A 20,824-nucleotide genomic window follows, 5' to 3' on the forward strand; every position below is an offset into this window, starting at 1 on the left:
CATCTCAACTCTCAATTCTGAATATTTGAAAATTAGCCCATCTCTACATTAAAAAATGTATGTAAGTAGATAAAACAACATAGATACATGAGTGGTTTTCAGTTGGGGTCATATTACAAAAGTAATATTATCCATTGTCAAAGAGGTATTTTGGTAATCATAACTGGGATTTGAGTTGCTGCTGGTGTCCAATAGTTAGATGGCAATTATGCTCATGTACATTTTAATATATGCAGTGTATAGATGACAACAGTATTCAGCCAAAACCACCAGTCGTGAAAAGATTGAGAAACTCATATAGAAAGACAGGTAGACATAGATAAGAATGCAGATATATATATAAATATGAATGCAAACTTAGTTCATAAAGTTTGGGTAAAGAGGAATTAAAATATTTATTTAGGAGCAAAAACATTGAAATACATGCATATAAGTGGTTTTCAAAATGTATGCAAATGTGCTATGACAAACTATTATGCATAGAATTCAAAACTGTTACCTTTGAATTCCAATTTCCATGAACTTTTAGATAATCCTTTATATATAAAGTCAAAATGAAAAAAATTCTAAATATTGTTCAGTTCAATATTGTTAAAGCTTTGGGTGTTCAATAAATGGACAATTGTTGCAGTATCATTTAAGTTTTTATTTACTATTTATATAATTTTAATTACAATGAATCTATTAAGTATATGTAATATAATTCCATTATGTATATACCAGTTACATATATAAAATTAATAAAATTTGAAAAATGCATTGTATTCCTGACGTCAAATGTATTCCTATAAAATCCTTATGTCTACAGATGAACAGTCAAAATCAACTCTTGATAGAGATTGGATAGTTGCAAGAGAAAGAAGTCTGTAAATCACATTGGGGATAGTCTTTATATAAGAAAATGTGCCAGAATATGTATGTATATACATGGGTATGTAGATAGGTAGAATCCCTACAGCACTTTAAGTTATGGTATACACATAGATGACATTGGGCAAACTATATATATATATATATATATATACACATATATATATATGTATTCTCATATATAAAACCAACATTTCCTTGCAGGGTTGTTGGGAAAGATAATTGGTGCTTAAATTATCTTCCATGTCCATTTACTGGAAATAGTCTCAAGTATCATGTGAACAGTATTTTATTTTTGTGGTTTTTTTATTTAGGGTGATAGTAGCTTACCAGAAAGGTATTTTCTTCACAAGTAAACATGTACATTCTTCTCATAGGTGACTTAACTTTATTCCCAAATCTGTAATGATGGATAGGTGAAAGATCAAGTAAGAAAGAACACATGAAATTCATCTCAATTCCTACCTTAGCCTCCTACCCATGAATAAAATTGGACAACATGGTGTTGTTTTGTATTACTTCTATTTCTATTTCTGTAAGTATCTTAATATAAGTTAACTTGATATAAATTCACTGAAATATCCATTTTCCTTAGGAAGATTTTTATCATAACTGAGATGTATTTAGTTGTCTACAACAAATCATAGCCGGCGTCGCGGCAAAATAGGCTACTCCTCCGCCTTGCGGCGCCGGCACACCGGGTTCTAGTCCCAGTCGGGGAGCTGGATTCTGTCCCGGTTGCTCCTTTTCCAGGCCAGCTCTCTGCTGTGGCCCTGGAGTGCAGTGGAGGATGGCCCAAGTGCTTGGGCCCTGCACCCCATGGGAGACCAGGATAAGCACCTGGCTCCTGGCTTCGGATCAGCGTGGTGCGCCAGCTGCAGGGCGCCTGCTGCGGCGGCCATTGGAGGGTGAACCAATGGCAAAGGAAGACCTTTCTCTCTGTCTCTCTCTCTCTCACTGTCCACTCTGCCTGTCAAAAACAAAAACAAAAACAAAAACAAAAACAAAAACAACAGCAAAAAAAAAAACAAAAAACAAATCAGATGTACTTTATCATGTGGGAACCTGGGGAGTATGAAAAAAAAGACAAATTATGAGACATGTCTTTCTTTCTTTTTTTTTTAGACAGGCAGAGTGGACAGTGAAAGAGAGAGAGAGAGACAGAGAGAAAGGTCTTCCTTTGCTGTTGGCTCACCATCCAATGGCCGCCGAGGCCGGTGCACTGCGGCCGGTGCACCACGCTGATCCGATGGCAGGAGCCAGGTACTTATCCTGGTCTCCCATGGGGTGCAGGGCCCAAGCACCTGGGCCATCCTCCACTGCACTCCCTGGCCACAGCAGAAAGCTGGCCTGGAAGAGGGGCAACCGGGACAGAATTCGGCTCCCCGACGGGGACTAGAACCCGGTGTGCTGGCGCTGCAAGGCGGAGGATTAGCCTAGTGAGCTGCAGCGCTGGCTAGAGACATGTCTTTCTAATTTGCTTTATACATTGAACACTCATAAAAATTTTCCTTTTGATAAGGAATTTTTTTTTTCTTATTTTGACAGGTAGAGTTATAGACAGTGAGAGAAAGAGACAAAGAGAAAGGTCCTCCTTCCGTTGGTTCACTCCCCAAATGGCAGCCACGGCTGGGGCTGCGCCAATACAAAGCCAGGAGCCAGGTGCTTTCTCTTGATCTCCCATGGGGGTGCAGGGGCCCAAGCACTTGGGCCATCCTCCACTGACTTCCCAGGCCACAGCAGAGAGCTGGACTGGAAGAGAAGCAACCAGGACTAGAATAAGGCACCCATATGGGATGCCAGCACCACAGGCAGAGGATTAGCCAAATGAGCCACTGCTCCAGCCCCAGGAATACTATATTTTTAAAGGGAAAAATTTGTTTTGACCTTTCATAATAAATTTTATAAAATTTTATGTTGAATAAAATTTTCAGTTTGTTACACAATAGTATTTTAGGGACTAGATAAAATGCACTAAAGATGAACTTATACCTGGATTCTTGAATGAGATTAAAATCCTTTTGCACATTAAGGTCCTAAAAATTCAAATATCCTGTGACTATTTAAAATTCACCATATACCAGTGAAATAGACATTTTTCATTTCATTATTCGTTATAGCCCCTGCCCAGATTCCTACTGAGCTATGTTCTTTTTACTTCTTATTTGTTGAATTTTATTTAGTGTAACATTAAGCCTTTGACAATGATGGAAATTAAAAATAATTTATCTCAAAGATTAAAAATATTAAAGAACCCTCCAAGAGATATGACACACAATGCAGATAATTATGTGTAACAAGCAAAGGTATAGCTGAGTATCTAGAATAACTTGAAGATTAAGAAGTATATTCTAGGCCGGCCCCGCGGCTCACTAGGCTAATCCTCCACCTAGTGGTGCCGGCACACCGGGTTCTAGTCCCGGTTGGGCGCCGGATTCTGTCCCGGTTGCCCCTCTTTCAGGCCAGCTCTCTGCTGTGGCCAGGGAGTGCAGTGGAGGATGGCCCAGGTGCTTGGGCCCTGCACCCCATGGGAGACCAGGAAAAGCACCTGGCTCCTGGCTCCTGCCATCGGATCAGCGCGGTGCGCCGGCCGCGGCGGCCATTGGAGGGTGAACCAACGGCAAAGGAAGACCTTTCTCTCTGTCTCTCTCTCTCACTGTCCATTCTGCCTGTCAAAAAAATAAAAAATAAAAAAAAAAATAAAAAAGAAAAAAAAGTATATTCTAATAGCATATATGTGGCATAATACATAAGATATTTATTATTCATGTAAAAACTTTGAGAAATAATGATTTATGCATGATTTAGAGAAAAACTGTACTCTGTACAATGAAATCATGGTGGTAAATGGTCTCTGAATAAGCTATAAGAAAATAAAAACACGTAAGTTTACAGCATTGTATTTGTATAGGTGATTTGCATGTAATTTTGTTAATACCATGCATAAGGTTATCGGTACCAGATAGTCTCTCAGGCTCCTATGTAAACACATTTGTTTTATTAGAAATATGGAAAAATGGGGCGCCAAATTGTTTCATAACAGGTAATACTACCATCTACTATGGCGGCTTCCCATATGGGCACTGGTTTATATCCCAGCTGCACTGCTTCTGATCCAGCTTGTGCTAACGGCTGGGAATAGCAGCAGAGGACGGCCTAAGTGTTTGGGCTCCAAATACCCATGTGGGAGACAGGGAAGCAGCTCCAGGCCCAGCTGGGCAGTTGTGGCCATGTGAATTATCAGCAGATGCAAGACCTCTATCTCTCCTTCTGTCTCTGTAACTCTTTCAAAATAAATAAATAAAACTGTTTTTAAAAAAAGAAATACAGAAAAATGTATCTGATTATAACATTAGAGAAACAGCTGTACTAAATACAATAAGAAACAGTGAAAAGCTTTTTGTTTTGTTTTGATTTGACTTGGCTTGCCTTTGTTAAAGACTGAGAAATAAAGTTCCCATGGTAAGGACCAATTTCCATAAAAGGTAAGGAATGTATTATCCCACCAGTGTTGTAGTTCAAGGTTTAAAAAGACAAATTGATTTTCATAATGTACTACCTTTGCAGATTTCTAAGATTTTATTTTAAAAAGCATTCTTGTTGAGAAATATTCCATCTATTTTTTTTGTCAAATCCCACTGCAAAATGAAGAAGGTTTTTCCATGACCAATAAAACGGTGTAGTTAAAATTTCTTAATTAACAATTTGACAGTCTTGTTTATGGCATCAATAATCACCCTAGGCTCTTTTCATGAGTTGCCAAGGCTATGGAAGCCTTTTGAGTTCACCGACTCTGATCATATTTAGACAAGGTCGTAGTCAAAGTGGAAGTTCTCTATTAATTAGCAAACAATGCTTTTCATGCGGGAATATGAAATAGAAAATTCCTTTCCCCAAAAAACGATCAGAAATGAGTCATATTTAGGAATAAATATATATAATAAATAAATAGTGACTAATAATAATTCATTTTTGAGCAAAAACAAAACGAGTCTCGAGGTACTAACAACTGTGTAGGTGGAAGGCCATCAAAATAAGAGGACGCACCTCTGCAGTTCCAAATTCTGCCCCTGGGAGAACCCATGTCCCTTTGCCTTTTATCACTTGATGTGTGCTCAATATATAATTATTTGTAATAAATGTTTTTTAATTTCTGAACTCACAGTGTATGAGTTTAAAGGATTCTCATGAATGCTTAACCTCTCATGTGAAAATGTATGTGAAGAAAATTCATGCGAAGCAAAAAGGAGAGAGGTCCTAATACGGCCAGGCCTTATTGGGAAGCAGAAGGCACACACTTAGAGTGGAAAAGAATACATTTTGTCATAACTCTGGCATCTAATATAAGTGAAAATTTTCATATGTCACTGAAACATTGCAAATACATACGCATTGCATGACGCCGCCTTGGTTATCTGCAGTGAAACCTCACTGTTGACTCTCCCGTGGTGTATTTCTTCACTCTCCCAAGGTGTTTCTTAACATGGCATTTTTGAGGACAATTTATGGATTTTTTTTTCACCTTTTGAGACTCTCCCTGAGGAGATGCCAACCAATTTGTTGATCATCCCTAAAGTATTTGAAAATTTAATGAAATACCGGGAGGTTGTCCACTAATTACCAGTGACAATTTATAATGAATTGTGAATTGTGATTTTGTTTTTTTGTCTGTTGTACACTCCTGCAATCCCACTTGACGCTATTTATCCAAAGCCTTTGGTATCAGGATTTCAGAGATTTACGAGTGTTGCTGTGTACATTGATGCCTGGTTTGAAATATGGAATCATGAGGCTGGTATTGGGGCATGGCAGGTAAAGCCACTGCCTGCAGTGTTGGTCTCCCATATGGGCATCAGTTCGAGTCCTGGCTGTTCCACTTCAGATCCAACTCCCTGTTAATGTGCCTGGGAAAGCAGAAGAAGATGGCCCAAATGTTTGCCACCCATGTGGGAGACCCAGAGGAAGCGCCTGGTTCCTGGCTTCAGATTGGCCCAGCTCCAGATATTGAGGCCGTTTGGGGAATGAATCAGCAGATAGAAGATCTCTCCCTCTCTGTCTCTCCCTCTCTCTCTGTGTATCTGTGTCTTTCAAGTAAATAAATTTTTAAAAATGAAAAAAATATGGAAACAACCTAAATATCCAATTGGTTAATGAATAATAAGTAAAATGTGGTATATTTAAGAAGTCTTCAAAATGCTTATGAAAATGTGTATTATAAAAAATTGTGCATACATTTCAATATGGTTTGCAACAAAAAAACAAACTACATGCATTTTAATTCAACTTCTCCACAACCTCATTTTTTTTTAAGATTTATTTTCTTATTTTAAAAGGTAGAGTTGCAAAGAGAAGCAGAGGCAGGGACCATCTGCTGGTCCACTCCCCAACATGTCCATAATGGCTAGGGCTTTGCCAAACCAAGTTCCCCAGTTCTCCCATGTGAGTGTCAGGGTCCAGGACTTGGGCCATCCCTCTCTGCCGTCCCAAGCACATTAGCAGGGAGATGGGTCAGAAGTGGAGCAACCAGGATTCGAAGTGAAGACCATATGGGACACCAGCACTGTATAAAAAAGTAAAAGTAAAAAAAAAATAAACTAAGTATCAATATATGCTATAATAGTATGACTCCTGGAGATATATTTTTGTTATTTTGAAGCAGATAAGTAAAAAATAACTCTCTGCTTTGTCCTGGGAAAGCAGTGGAAGAAGGCCCAAGTGTTTGGGCCTCTGTACCCACATGGGAGACCTGGAAGAAACGCCTGGCTTCTGGCTTCAGATTGGTCCAGCTCTGGCCATTGCAGTCCTTTGGGGAGTGAACCAGCAGATGAAAGACCTTTCCTTCTGTCTCTCACTCTCTCTGTAATTCTACTTCTCAAATAAATAAATAAATAAATATTTTTAAAAAATAAATAAAATAGCTCATTTTCTAGTTAGTGAATTTTACCTCAATGAATTATTTTAAAAAACATCTTAGCTATATTTTACATGTTTGTTATTTGTGTGTCTTAAGTGAAGTACATAATTTTATTTTTAGCCATGTAATATACAGGCATTCTTAATAAAAATTGTCTAATAGATGAAATAAAATTACTGCTCACTCAATTAGCTTATGATAGCTTTTGACTTATTTTTTTTTAAGATCTTATTTATTTATTTGAGAGGCAGAGTTACAGAGAATTCAAAGCCAGGAACCAGGAGCTTGCTTCGGGTCTCCCATGCAGGTACAGGAGCTCAATCACTTGGGCCAATTTCAACTGCTTTCCCAGGTCATAAGCAGAGAGCTAGATTAGAAAATGAGCAGCTGAGATACGAACCAGGGCCTGTGTGGGATGCTGGAGCTGCAAATGGAAGCTTAGCTTGCTACACCACAGTGTGGCTTATTTTTATAGCTGAGAATACTTGAATAATTTTTCTTTGAATGCACTCAACTTTAAAAACAAAAAATAAGTAGAGGTGTGTGGCACAGCACTTATTATGAAGTTGGGAAGCGTGTATCTCATTTTGGAATGCCTATGTTCAAGTTCTGGATTTGTTGCCTTCACACTCCCTGCTAATGAAGAACCTGGGAGGCAACAGTGATGACTCAAGCAGTTGGGTCCCTGCCACCTGTGAGAAAGACCTGAATTTAGCTCCTTGTTTAGGCTCAGGCCTGTCCCAGATGTTGTGGACATTTAGGGAATGAATCAATAGATTGGAGCACTTTCTCTCGCTCTCTCCATTCTCCCTCATCTTCTGTGTCTCTGTCTATAAATTCAGTAAATGTAAAATAAAGCAAACAATAGATGAAATTAAGAGGGTTTTTGACTACCCTTAAGAGTTCTGGTAAATATTAACAATGTAATCATGCATTTTCCTTAGTAAAAACATAACTCGTGTTCACAGTGTTTACTACTTGAGAGTACGATTTATAAAACATATTCCCTTTAGAGCCTCTAGCTCATTTTTACCATATAAATTCCATTTATGTAGTTGAAACTTTCATTTATTCCTTTGTCTTTCTATTAGTACTTGTCCTCATGTTTTACCAAGATGAGTACTCTTTACCATTTGTCACACCCAAGTTGTCACTCGTTAAGATTAAATTATGTGCTCACCAACAAAATATACTCTGCAGATATTTTAAATAAATTTATTTGATATACTAAAGAACGTCTATTGTAAAAACTTATTCTTTTCATTGGCTTGTTTTGGATTCATCCATATTAATTCAATTAGATAAAAATTCGGATTTTGTTGAATATATAAAATTAGGAATAGATAATTGTAGTCTCAGTTGTCTATTGTTTTAATTTGACAGGTAGAGTTATAGACAGTTAGAGAGAGACAGAGAGAAAGGTCTTCCTTCTGTTGGTTCCCTCCCCCAATGGCTGCCATGGCCGGCGCTATGCTGATCCGAAGCGAAGAGCCGGGTGCTTCCTCCCGTTCTCCCACGCAGGTGCAGGGACCCAAGCACTTGGGCCATCCTCCGCTGCCCTCCCAGGCCACAGCAGAGAGCTGGACTGGAAGAGGAGCAACCCGGACTAGAACCCAGGCTGCCGGTGCCACAGGTGGAGGATTAGCCAAGTGAGCCATGGCGCCGGCCCTCAGTTGTCTATTAATTTTATATTTCTTAACTGAAAAGTTATCACTGTTAAATATTATTATATTCATTAAATAAAAGTTAAAAAACAAACAAACTAAAAAATTTTATATTTCTACTAGAAGACTGGAAATATTTTCTTTTTTAAAAAAAGATTTTTTATTTATATGAAAAGTAGAGTTACAGAGATTGAAAGAGAGACGGGGGGAGAGAGAGAGAGAGAGAGATCTTCTATCTGTTGGTATATTTCTCAAATGGTCACAATGGCTAGGACTGAGCCAGGCAGAGGACAGGAGCCAGGAGCTTCTTCCAAGTCTTCCACCTGGATACAGGGGATGATAAACTCAGATATCTTCCACTGCTTTCCCAGGTACATCAGCAGGGGGCTGGGATCAGAAGTGGAGCAGGGAGAACTCTACCAGTGCCCTTATTGGATGCCTGCACTGCAGTTTGAGGCTGAATCTTCTGCACAACAATGCTGGCTCCTGGAAATATTTTTTTCTTACTCCACCTCGTCAGCAGCACTTTGAAGTCACTGGTAAATTTGTGTCAATTGTATGAATATGGAAGAATGTTTTATATCATTTTACATTATATTATCCAAATCATTTTAAAGTACATATATTATCCCTAAACATTTTCTTATTTTGTGAATTGCCTGTATATATACTTTATTTAATATCCTATGGCTTTTAGTCTACTATTGTTTAATAATTTTATGCTGTGTTCAAGATCTCTGCAATGCTTAACAACACACACACACACATACACACAGTAATTAATGGGGGCTGTCTTCATTCACATGGTGTAAATATGTGCAAATAATGATTAAAAGTGACCATGGGGCTAGCGCTGTGAGGCAGTGGGTTAAAGCCCCAGTATGCAGCGTTGCCATCCCATACGGGCGCCAGTTCGAGTCCTGGCTGCTCCACTTCTGATCCAGCTCTCTGCAATGGCCTGGGAAAGTGGTGGAAGATGGCCCAAGTCCTTGGGCCACTGCACTGCACCCTTGTGGAGACCTGGAGGAAGCTCCTGACTCAGCTCCAGCTCAGCTCTGGCTATTGTGATCACTTGGGGAGTGAACCAGCAGAATGGAAGACCTCTCTCTCCCTCTCTGGCTCTGCTTCTCTCTGTAACTCTCTTTCAAATAAATGAAATAATTCTTTAAAAAAAATGACCATGACTTTGTTTTGACATATTAAGGAATGAACCATGTGATATCGGAGCATAGGCATAGTGTTTCCAAACAGGAAACAAATGTGAGACACTGTGTAGGAATGCCTCCTATTAAGATATACTCTGTATTTTTACTGTTGAAGTATCCATTCTAGAAAAAATACCTCTTGGTTGTACTCTGTGTTCTAAGAATATTGTCCTGCGGTGAATAACAAATAAAAGAAATGCTAAGTAACAGATTGAGTTCACAAAATAGTCAGACACTGAGCAGGCTCGGCTGTGAAGATCCCAAATAAGATGCATCCATTCCACATCCGCTTACCTGGGTCCATTCTGAATTCCAGCTCCCAATATTTGTCTCATTTAAGAGCAAGTCCTGTTCAGAGGAAGATTATGGCTTAAGTAGTTTAGTCCCTGCCATCCATGTGGGAAACCTGAATTGAATTCTGGTCTTCTGTCTTGGCCGTGGAGAGCCCTGGATACTGCAGACAATTGGACAGTGACCCAGGTAATGGTAAATGGGAATATTTCTCTGTCTCTTTCTCTCTCTCTCTCCTCTCTCACACACAAAGAAAAAATAAAACATTAAATAATGATCAAACATGAAGGAGAGAAGGTAAACACTATCACTGAAAATCATCTATGAAAGGCACAGTTTTCTGCAATGAAAATGTGGTCTGTGGGAAGCAGGGCTTACATGAACAAAGTCAGGACCCTCTTCTGAACTTTTGTCCCTGGGCAATAAGGAATAGTGCTAACCCTTAGAGCATCACAAAGTAGTACAGGTTAAAGAAAACAGACCCAAAAACTGAAAATAATCAGATCTTTAGGGAATTCCATGGAGATGGCTGAGAATTTAGTCATGGGAATAATCCAATCTGCTAAGCAGTTTGTACTTTACACTCTGAATTGGGCATTTTATTATTGTTATTATTATTATTATTCAGCTTAAGGATAGGCTTTATAAGTGCTAACATGTAGTGTTTACATTCTGGGGCATTTTGAATAAGGGTTTATGCCTATGCTCTGTAGAAACAGTGAAGAGGTCGAGATATACTCTGATAGGTAAGCCCAGTGAGGGTATCTTGAAATTTGGCCACATTACCTGTGACACCTGAACCACAGGCTCCAATTAGCTTGTTGCATAGACTTATGGATAAAGCTCAATGCCTTGAACTGAAATAGATTCCAGTAACTCCATGGAAAATGTCCTATATCTATGAGGACAGTGGATTTTCCTGGGATTGAGTGGTATTTGATCAAGCTAATCAGGTGTAATGAAAAAAAATCTTTCAAATTTCAGTTCCAGGATCTTCCATACAATTGGAAAATAAATAAGAAAAAGAAAAATATATTTGAATATTATACATGAAGGAATTAAGGGCATGCCATCTCAAGATATGCAAAGTGGTTTATTGATAATTTCAACCTAAAATCACCTGAAGAATTGTGACTTCAGAAAGTTCCAGTTTTGCCCTGTGTTTTCCTATGTTCAAAAAGCCATAATATTCTTTTGATGAAAGATTTATCTATCCATATATTTGGAAAGGACAGTCACAGAGACCAGAGACAGCAGAAATGAGCTAGAAAGAGAGAGATCATCTATCCACTGAATCCACTCCCAAATTGTTACAATGGCCAGGGCTGGGCCACGCCAAAACCAGGAGCCTAGAATTCTGTTCATTGTCTTCCACTTGGGTGGGAGGGATCCAAGCACATGGAGCCACTAACTTTTGCCTTCTCAAGAAAATTAGTAGGAAACTGGATCAAAAGTGGGACAGTCAGGATTCAAATCAGCACACCCATATGGGATGTTGGCCTTGCAAGCGGTGGCTTAATCCACTGTGACACAACACCAGCACCCCATTAAGATTCTTTAAAACAGATGTCCTTTGTGTACTTTGTGTTCTAAAATGGTAAACAGCCTTAATCATTAAGTATTAATGAATAATCTTGCTATAGTAACCTTATCTTTTCCTAGATTGGTTTTCTGAAGGTATGTCCCTTAGCGATGTCCAGAGAAGTAATTACCCTAGTTTAGAGATTTGTCTGTCCTATCATTCCTGCACACATTTAGGTTCTTAGATTGAATAGCATAAGCACATCATTCTCTTATCTTTCCTTCAGAATTCACACTCTTGTGATGATCTTCGCATACTTGTAAAATTAGTAAAACTTGTATGTTTCTCTCTTGTTAATCATACACTATATTAATTCATTTCCAAAATTCAGTTAAAGAGTTCACACACGAACTAAGGAGAGGGGAGCCAGAATCTCTCATATCTGTATATCTGTATCTAGCTATCTATATATAGAGAGATATCCATAACTTGTACAACTATAAGTATCTACATGGAAACACATCTATGTGGGATCTACATAATCAATATGATCATAGCACAAAGAAAATGAAGGGGTTTTATTCTTCATGCAGAAACTGAATGTGCAGGGGATTGCTCAAGGTCTTTGTTTTAAATGACCAAAAAGAAATGAATTACACCAACAAACTGAAACAAAAGTTTTCATCATAACTTCTTTATATTGAGGTGCAGAATATCACTCTCAAAGTTCTCAATTGAGTTTTTAGTATGAAAAATAAACTTTATTGATAAACTTATTATTCCCAAACACTTTTATCATTGCCTCTTTTACATCTTTGTTCCTCAAACTATAGATGATGGGATTCAACATTGGGATCACAATGGTATAAAATATCGACACTATCATGTCATGCTCCAAAGCATAACTGGAACTTGGTCTCACATACATGAAAAGCACAGTACCATGAAAAATGGACACTCCAGTTAGGTGGGAGCCACAGGTAGAGAAGACTTTGCGTTTCCCTTCAGAAGAATGCATCCTCAGAATGGCTAACAGAATGAAACCGTAGGAGATCAGAACAATTAATATAGTTGATACCTCTATAGAGCCAGCAAAGTAGAAGAGTAGAAGCTGGTTTATGTGGGTATCTGAACAAGAAATAGCCAGGAGAGGAGGGATATCACAAAAGATATGTCTAATTTCATTGGATCCACAGAAAGACAGGCTAAATGTGGCCACTGTGTGCACAATGGCATGCAAAATCCCACCAATATAAGAAGCGATGATGAGTGGTACATAGACCTTGGGTGACATGCTCACTGAGTACAGAAGTGGGTTGTAGATGGCCACATAGCGATCATATGCCATGGCAGCTAAGAGAAAGCATTCTGTGGTTCCAAGGGTAACAGCAAGAAACATTTGTACTGCACATCCTAGGAATGGAATGGCTTTATTCTTTGATACAAAATCCACTAACATATTTGGGGTAATAACCGAGGAATAGCAGGCATCTACAGAAGACAACACACTCAGAAAATAATACATGGGGTTGTGGAGCCGGGAATCCCCAACGACCAATACAATCAGTCCTAAATTTCCCAAGAGGGTAAAGAGGTAGATTGCTAGAAACAGGAAGAAGAAGACGATCTGAAGTTCAAGATTTTCTGTGAAGCCCTTCAGAACAAACGTGGTAACTTCACTGATATTCTTCATGCTGAAATATCATAAAACAAACTTAAAGATATTAATAAAATTACAGTTCAATTTACTACAGAAAGGACAAACAATACTGTGAACATAATTTCCCAAAAGTGGATTAGAAGACAGTGGCATGATGATAGATTGGTCGACAGTTCATGCCACTCACTGCAGAATCAAATGGAAGGTAGGAGTGATTGAACTCATGTCATTTGTAAAGTAATCAAGTCACATTTTAAATTTACCACTGAATTCTACTAACTGTTTTCATATTAAAACTCCATATGAGTATCTAAAAATATTATCCCAACATCTAAATAAATGAGATTGGATACCAGTGGGCAAAGTATTAGAATAGAATATCAGAATTCTAGACCTTTCAGCAATTGTGCATTTTACAATGATTTTAATAATTTAATCAAATGTAGAACACTCCTATTTCTCTTTAATTGATACTGATACTAATTAAAGTTTTAATTAATTTATTAATGTTTTAGTTTTGTAAAATTGGAATAAATATTGATGGAAACTTTATAACAATAAAATCAACTTTAACAATCTAATGTACTGCATTGTATTAGATCTATAGCTCATTCTATATGATTAATTCCATTAAAGCATATTTTCACCATTTTTTGTTGTTCTGCCCATGATGAATTTGTGAATTGTAAAAACTTCTGATACATAAAATTCCACATGTAAATTACTGCAAATTTACTTTTATACTACAGAAGGATTAATTTTGCTTTGGAAAATATAGTACAGTTAACTTCCTCTTGATATAGGCATTTATACTAGATTCCTAATAAAAATAATACTGGGCATGACTAATTACTCTTAACACATTTTCAAATAATTCAGAGTCATATAGAGAAAATTATTATAGTTCTTGGATATTACATAGAATCAGATCAACTCTAAAAGATGATAGAAATCTACTTACAGTAATCTGATTTGGATAGAAGGAAGAAAGCTCCATACAGCTTGGGCTAAATGATAAAATGCTAACTTTGCAAAAGAGGAAAGAAATGATAACAGTGGTTTATTGAGCATTTGCTTCAGGCATGGATTTTTCTGTGCACACTACTTTATTTAATCCTGTGACAATTTTCATAGCTAATATTGCCTGAGCCAAGATTCAATCCTGGGTCTCCCTCACAGGGCATTTGCTTTCTGCTGTTTTTCACTAATTCCTACTAAACCATGGCTTAATTCTACAAAAGGCCCACCCTTGATCCAAGGAAATAAAACACAGCCTGATTTTTTTGTTTGTTTGTTTTTTGATTTTTTAACTTTTGCCTTTTGCTTTATTTTTTCGGTTTCCTGGTTTTATTTTTAAATTACATTTATTTTTGGCTGGCGCCGCGGCTCACTAGGCTAATCCTCAGCCTAGCGGCACCGGCACACCGGGTTCTAGTCCCGGTCGGGGTGCCGGATTCTGTCCCGGTTGCCCCTCTTCCAGGCCAGCTCTCTGCTGTGGCCAGGGAGTGCAGTGGAGGATGGCCCAGGTGCTTGGGCCCTGCACCCCATGGGAGACCAGGAAAAGCACCTGGCTCCTGGCTCCTGCCATCGGATCAGCGCGGTGCGCCGGCCGCAGCACGCAGGCCGCGGCGGCCATTGGAGGGTGAACCAACGGCAAAGGAAGACCTTTCTCTCTGTCTCTCTCTCTCTCACTGTCCACTCTGCCTGTCCAAAAAAAAAAAAAATTACATTTATTTTTAAGATTTAATAATACCATTTTGCCATAATCATTCATATGTATATATTATATACATACACATACATATTATTTTTCTGCGAAACACATGTTGATGTCACTTAATATGGGATTCATTGCATTGTGCATAAAATGAGTAAAGGACAGTATATCATGTAGATTATATTGTTAACGGAGATGGATAGTCAAAGGTTACTGTCTTCATGCAAGAAAGATTTCAAGTAATTGCTCTTGTTCTATAATCTTGTTAGATGAGTTCCAGGCCTCTCCCTGGAGGCAGCTCAGGGGAATCCCCTGTGCCCTGCATTCAAGGAAGCTTTTAGATTCTATAACACTGTGCTGATGTTTGTAGGAGGATTTAGGGGCACTCATCATCCAGAAAATCCCACCTACAGTTTCCCAAGAGAGGAAGAAGGAGAGAAGAAAGAGGGACCTCATACTCACATCCATAAAAATTCCAGTCTGAATGAATATTCAGTGGGTGCTCTGTTCTTTCCTTAGATGGCCACAAGCTCTGTCAGATGTATTTCTCTTCATTAAACTTTGCAAAAAGCAAAATAACATCCAGGTAAGTTAGATACTGAAAAAACAAAACAAAACAAAACAAAAGCCAGTTCCTACCTCAGTTTCCATTATGCTTTGTCTCACATCTGAATTCTATTCACGCATGCAATAGGCTAGAAACAGAGTTTAGTATGAGGACTTGGTGTTTCCTACCTAAAACCCACAGGGTAAAGTAACATAATTGTGACACTCCAACTCCTAGACACCTTCAAAGTATTTGATATATACTCTTACCTGAGTAAACAAGTGCAGGTTTAGTTGCACCATAAATGTGACTAATTTAGGTTGTTTATATCCACGTGTTCAACTGCTGATGAAACCCACAGGAGATGACCCTGGGGAAATAAACTTAAATTATCTTCTAGTCAGTATAGCAACATGATTACATACTTAATAATAAAAACAGATAGGGTTCTGGAACAGGCACAACATGGGGCTATTTGTTGAATAAATATTGTTATTTGAACTGTAATTTAAAGTGCTTTAGGTGTCAGTTTTGGCACAGTAGTGAAGACAATACATGGGATGCTTGAAGCCCATATCAAGCACCTGGGTTTGAGGACCTGCTCTGATTCTGGTCCCAGTTCCCTGCTAATGAGAACCTTGAGAGGCTTCAGTGAGGGCTCCAGTATCTGAATTACTGCAATTTACACTGGAGACCCAGATCCAGTTCCCAGGCTCCTGGTTTAGACCTAGGCTAGCCTGGGCTGTTATTCTCAGGTGGAGAAGAAGGAGAAAGATACCTCTTTATCTGCCCATATACCTGTCTTTCCTTCTCTGTGTATCTCTGCCTTTCAAATACTAAATTAATTAATTTAAAAAAAGGCACTTCACGTCTGCATTTTCCTGATTAGTGATGCTGAACATATTTTCATACACCTGTTGACACTTTTCATGTCCTATTTGTAGAAAATTATAGCTTCCTCATCTGTTCTCCTCTCACTTCTCTCTCATCTCTGCTCCTTTCTCTTCCATCTCCTGCTCGCTCTCTCTTCCTCCTGCTCTCTCTCTTCTCTCCTCGCTAGCTCCTCTCCTCTTTGTCTCTCTCTCTCTCTTATATGCTCTCCTTCTCTCTCTTTTTCCCTCTTTGCCCCTTCCCTCCAGCCTGCTGGGTTTTCCCCAATAAACCCTTTCCCTTAACAAAAAGAAAATTATATTCAGGTCCTCTGCCCCATAATTAAGTATCACCATCATTGTCATTGTTATTGTTATTTCCTATTGAGTTGAAAGTGTTTCTCATTTTTTTCAATGTCAATTCCTTATTATATAAATGCTTTGCAAATATTTCCTTCTATTCTGTAGGTTGCCTTTTCTGTGTGCTGATTTTTGCCTACAGAGTGCAGAAGCCTTTAGCTAAATATAAGTACCTGTCACGAGCGCCTACTGTCACGCAGCTCGACAGTAGCAAGTAGACGTATGACTTGTCAGTCATGGAGACACCACGCCACAAGACTGCCTTTCCAATGAGAGATTTTATTGTTTACACACCAGGGTTTTTTTTTTATCACACTACTCGTCGGCATGTTCATTGAAGTCAATACGCTTATCAGTATCAATATATTTATCAATCTATACTATTTAATACATTTATCAATAAACAACACTATTACTTAATGTGACTTAACTATTTACTTAACTACTTAGCTTAACATAAGTAATCTTCTACTTAACTTACTATAATAACACTTAACTATCAGAGTAGCACTATTTCCTTAATGACTAGAGGACTACTAAAATCAATACCATCAATATCAATATCAATAATACTACTTGAGCTTATTCATTAATCCACAGATCACAGTATACAGTGTTAAAGTAATTTTGAGGGTTATCCAATTATTATTGTTTTTTTGACAGGCAGAGTGGACAGTGAGAGAGAGAGACAAAGAGAAAGGTCTTCCTTTTCCGTTGGTTTACCCCACAATGGCCACTGCGGCCGGCTCACTGTGGCGGGTGCACCGCGCTGATCCGAAGGCAGGAACCAGGTGCTTCTCCTGGTATCCCATGTGGTTGCAGGGCCCAAGCACTTGGGCCATCCTCCACTGCACTCCCGGGCCATAGCAGAGAGCTGGACTGGAAGAGGAGCAACTGGGACAGAATCTGGTGCCCCAACCGGGACTAGAACCTGGTGTGCTGGCGCCGCAAGCGGAGTATTAGCCTATTGAGCCACGGCACTGGCTGAGGGTTATCCAATTATAATAGTATATGTACATCAAGGTCTCCAGCATTATTTGCAGATACCTTGCATAGGATCAAAACATAGGGTCAAAGCATAGTTATATTATATTACACATGACTAACATTATTTGTAAAAGCTACATTTTCAAGGCTCACCTCACGGTCACAAAAAAGAGTGTCAGTGTTCAAGGTCCAGAGCTCCACGTCTCGGCAGAGATGGATCTCAGATCAGTCACTTAAAGGCAGGAAGTCGTGGGAAGGCTGTCACTCTGAGCAGTAGGCTCAAAGTTCCCAGGCGGACGGCCAGGCGAGAAGTTGGAGAGATCCCTGCTGAGAGGCCTGGGCCGGGTTTTGTGGTCATGTCTGGCAGTAAGCTGATAAGGGGTCCAGGCACGGTGGTGAGGTAGCATCTCAGCTGGAGTTTTGATCCTGTAGTCACCTTGTGTCATTTAGCAAGGGGGCTAATGGGCTGGCTCTTCAGCTCCAAGTGCGAGGAGATCCAGAGGTTCACACGCACTGGGCCACACACACACACATACTCACACACAGACAGTATGTATTACAGCTCAGGGACAGCTCTGCAGGTCAGCTTGTGCCACTACCTGCTCCATGCAGAGTAGCGGGCTGCCTCTTCAGCTCCAGATGTGTGGAGTTCCCCAGGTTCACACACACTGGGCCAAGATCTCCGAAAGGATGGTGAGTGGTGCATGGGCTCCCTTTTATCCACATTTTCCGGCAGTCCTCCAGCTTGCCATCCTCAGACTTGATGTCCAATCAATGCTGTTTCCTCCTTGCTTGCAGTTGAACAGTCCAGTCAATACTGTTCCCACATTACTTATGTTTGAAGGGTCTAGTTAGCGTGGGTAGGAAGGGATTGTCCATAGCACACTGTTATCTTACTGACCAGTATGATTAGGAGCGTCTCCCTAACAGCCGTTAGGTATTGCCTCAGCTCTTGACTTATTATGAATAACTCCACTTTATTTTTATTTTGTGGCTAATGGCAACTTTTCAATGTTTTACTGTGGAGTTTTCACAGTTCATCTCCTTTCCAGGTAAGTGGTGATCCATGACTCTTTATGAGATTCCTGTGGGATTCTCCACAGTTCCATTTTACTTGTTTTGTTTATGTTGACTGGCTTTTGGTGTTCTATCCAATAAATCATTGCTGAGCCCAAAACACTGAGTCAGTTTTCTGTTTTTTTTTTTTTTTTCCTAGAAATTTCACCCATGAATCTTTTATTCTTTTTAGATGTTTTCTCTTGTTAATATGATATAACAAAGTTAATGTGGTTCCAAAATGCAATTCTAAGAATGTAATGGCTCTTCCCTTACAGTCTGCCTTCCTCCTCCCTATTCTTTCCTTCTTCCTTTGTTTTGTTCTTTTCTTTCTTTCTCTTTATTTATTTATATTTAGTTTTTCTTGTTTAATTTTTGAAACAGAATATTTTTATTTACATTATCTTCAAAGGCATTTTGTTCCACTAAACAAAGAGTTTAATAAGTATAGGCGGGCCGGCGCCGCGGCTCACTAGGCTAATCCTCCACCTAGCGGCACCGGCACACCGGGTCCTAGTCCCGGTCAGGGCGCCGGATTCTGTCCCGGTTGCCCCTCTTCCAGGCCAGCTCTCTGCTGTGGCCAGGGAGTGCAGTGGAGGATGGCCCAAGTACTTGGGCCCTGCACCCCATGGGAGACCAGGAGAAGCACCTGGCCTCTGCCATCAGATCAGCACGGTGCGCCGCCCTGCAGCATGCCAGCCGTGGCGGCCATTGGAGGGTGAACCAACGGCAAAGAAAGACCTTTCTCTCTGTCTCTCTTTCTCACTGTTCACTCTGCCTGTCAAAAAAAAAAGTATAGGCAAGGTCTATAAACAATAATCCATTCTAAGTGTCAATTTCACTCATATCAGTATATTTATATACAGTATATTTATTTATTTGAGTATATATACTCATATACAGTAAATTTTAAAATAATCACAAATCATTATGCTATGCTAATATGTCTATAAATATTTATTAACTATCATAAATAAGAGAAAATGTGATTTTTTTATTTGGATCTCATTTAATTCAGCCTAATGATCTAAGGTTGTATTTATTTTGTTGAAAAGGTCAGAATTTCAATCTTTTCTTCTAAGATTTATTTATTTGTCTGAAAGTCAAAGCTGTAGACAGGAAGAGACATAGAAAGAGAGATTTTTCCATTAATGGTTCACTTCCTATATGTTCACAAGGGCCAGGATAGAGGCATTCTAAAGCCAGTAGTCAGGAGCTTGTTCCAGGTCTCCATGGGCTTACAGGGACCCAAGCAATTAGGCCATTTTCTGCTGCTTTTTCCAGGCCTTCGGTAGGGAACAGGATCAGAAGTGGAGCACCTGGGACATGAAACAGCACCCCTTTGGTGAGCTGGTGTCACAGATGGTAGCTTTGCTTAATCTATGCAGCAGCACCAGCCACTGGATTTCATTCTTTTTTGTGGCTGAGCAATATTGCTACTTCTATATAGACATCACAGTTCTTATCCAGCCATCAGTTGATAGACATCCACCTTTGTCCCATGTCTTAGCTATTGTGAGTTGAGCTAATATAAACATTAGTACCCAGGAGGCTCTTTCATATGTTGCCTTCATTTCATTTGGATACAGTCCCTGGAGTGGGATGGTTGGTCACAGGGAGTTCTGTATTTTTAGTTTTTCGAGGAATCTCCATACTGCCTTTCATAACGATTGTACCAGTTTATAGTCTCACCAGCAGGGTTTTAGGGTACCATTTTATTCTGCACATCCTCAGCAGCATTTGCTGTTTTTGGTTTTTGTGTGACCTCCGTTCTAACTGGAGGGAGGTGATACCTCATGACAGTTTCTATTCGTATTTCTCTACTGGGTACTGATCCTGAGCATTTCTTTAATGTGTCTATTGGCCCTTTGTACTTCCTTTAAAAAATTCCTGTTCATATACTTAGCCCATTTTTTAACTGTATTGCTTTGCTTTTCTCCTGTTCCTTATATATTATGGACATGAATCCTTTACAAGAGACAAGGTTTGTAAATATTTTCTCCATTCTGTTCTAGGACTCTTCACTTTGTAGCTTGTTTCCTTTGCTGTGCAGAGATGTCTTAGCTTGCTGCATTCCCATTTGTCCGGGTTTGCTTGCAATGCATGTACTTCTGGTTTCTTATCCAAGAAGTGTTTTATTATGCCAATGTCTTTCAGTGTTT

General features: G+C 39.2%; 1 protein-coding gene across 1 annotated transcript; it reads right to left on the reverse strand.

The window, feature by feature from the left end:
• Positions 1-12,208: 12,208 nt before the first annotated feature.
• LOC127484900 (olfactory receptor 5T2-like) lies at positions 12,209-17,993 on the reverse strand. Its single transcript, XM_051827458.2, has 4 exons — positions 17,760-17,993; positions 15,660-15,760; positions 15,306-15,402; positions 12,209-13,160 (listed from the first exon to the last, which is right to left on the reverse strand). The coding sequence occupies exon 4, from the start codon at positions 13,157-13,159 to the stop codon at positions 12,209-12,211; it is 951 nt and encodes a 316-aa protein (XP_051683418.2). The 5' UTR covers position 13,160; positions 15,306-15,402; positions 15,660-15,760; positions 17,760-17,993.
• Between the last annotated feature and the right edge of the window lie 2,831 nt (positions 17,994-20,824).

Source organism: Oryctolagus cuniculus, chromosome 1 (genome assembly GCF_964237555.1).
Source record: "Oryctolagus cuniculus chromosome 1, mOryCun1.1, whole genome shotgun sequence".
In the NCBI taxonomy this organism is placed as follows: Eukaryota; Metazoa; Chordata; class Mammalia; order Lagomorpha; family Leporidae; genus Oryctolagus; species Oryctolagus cuniculus.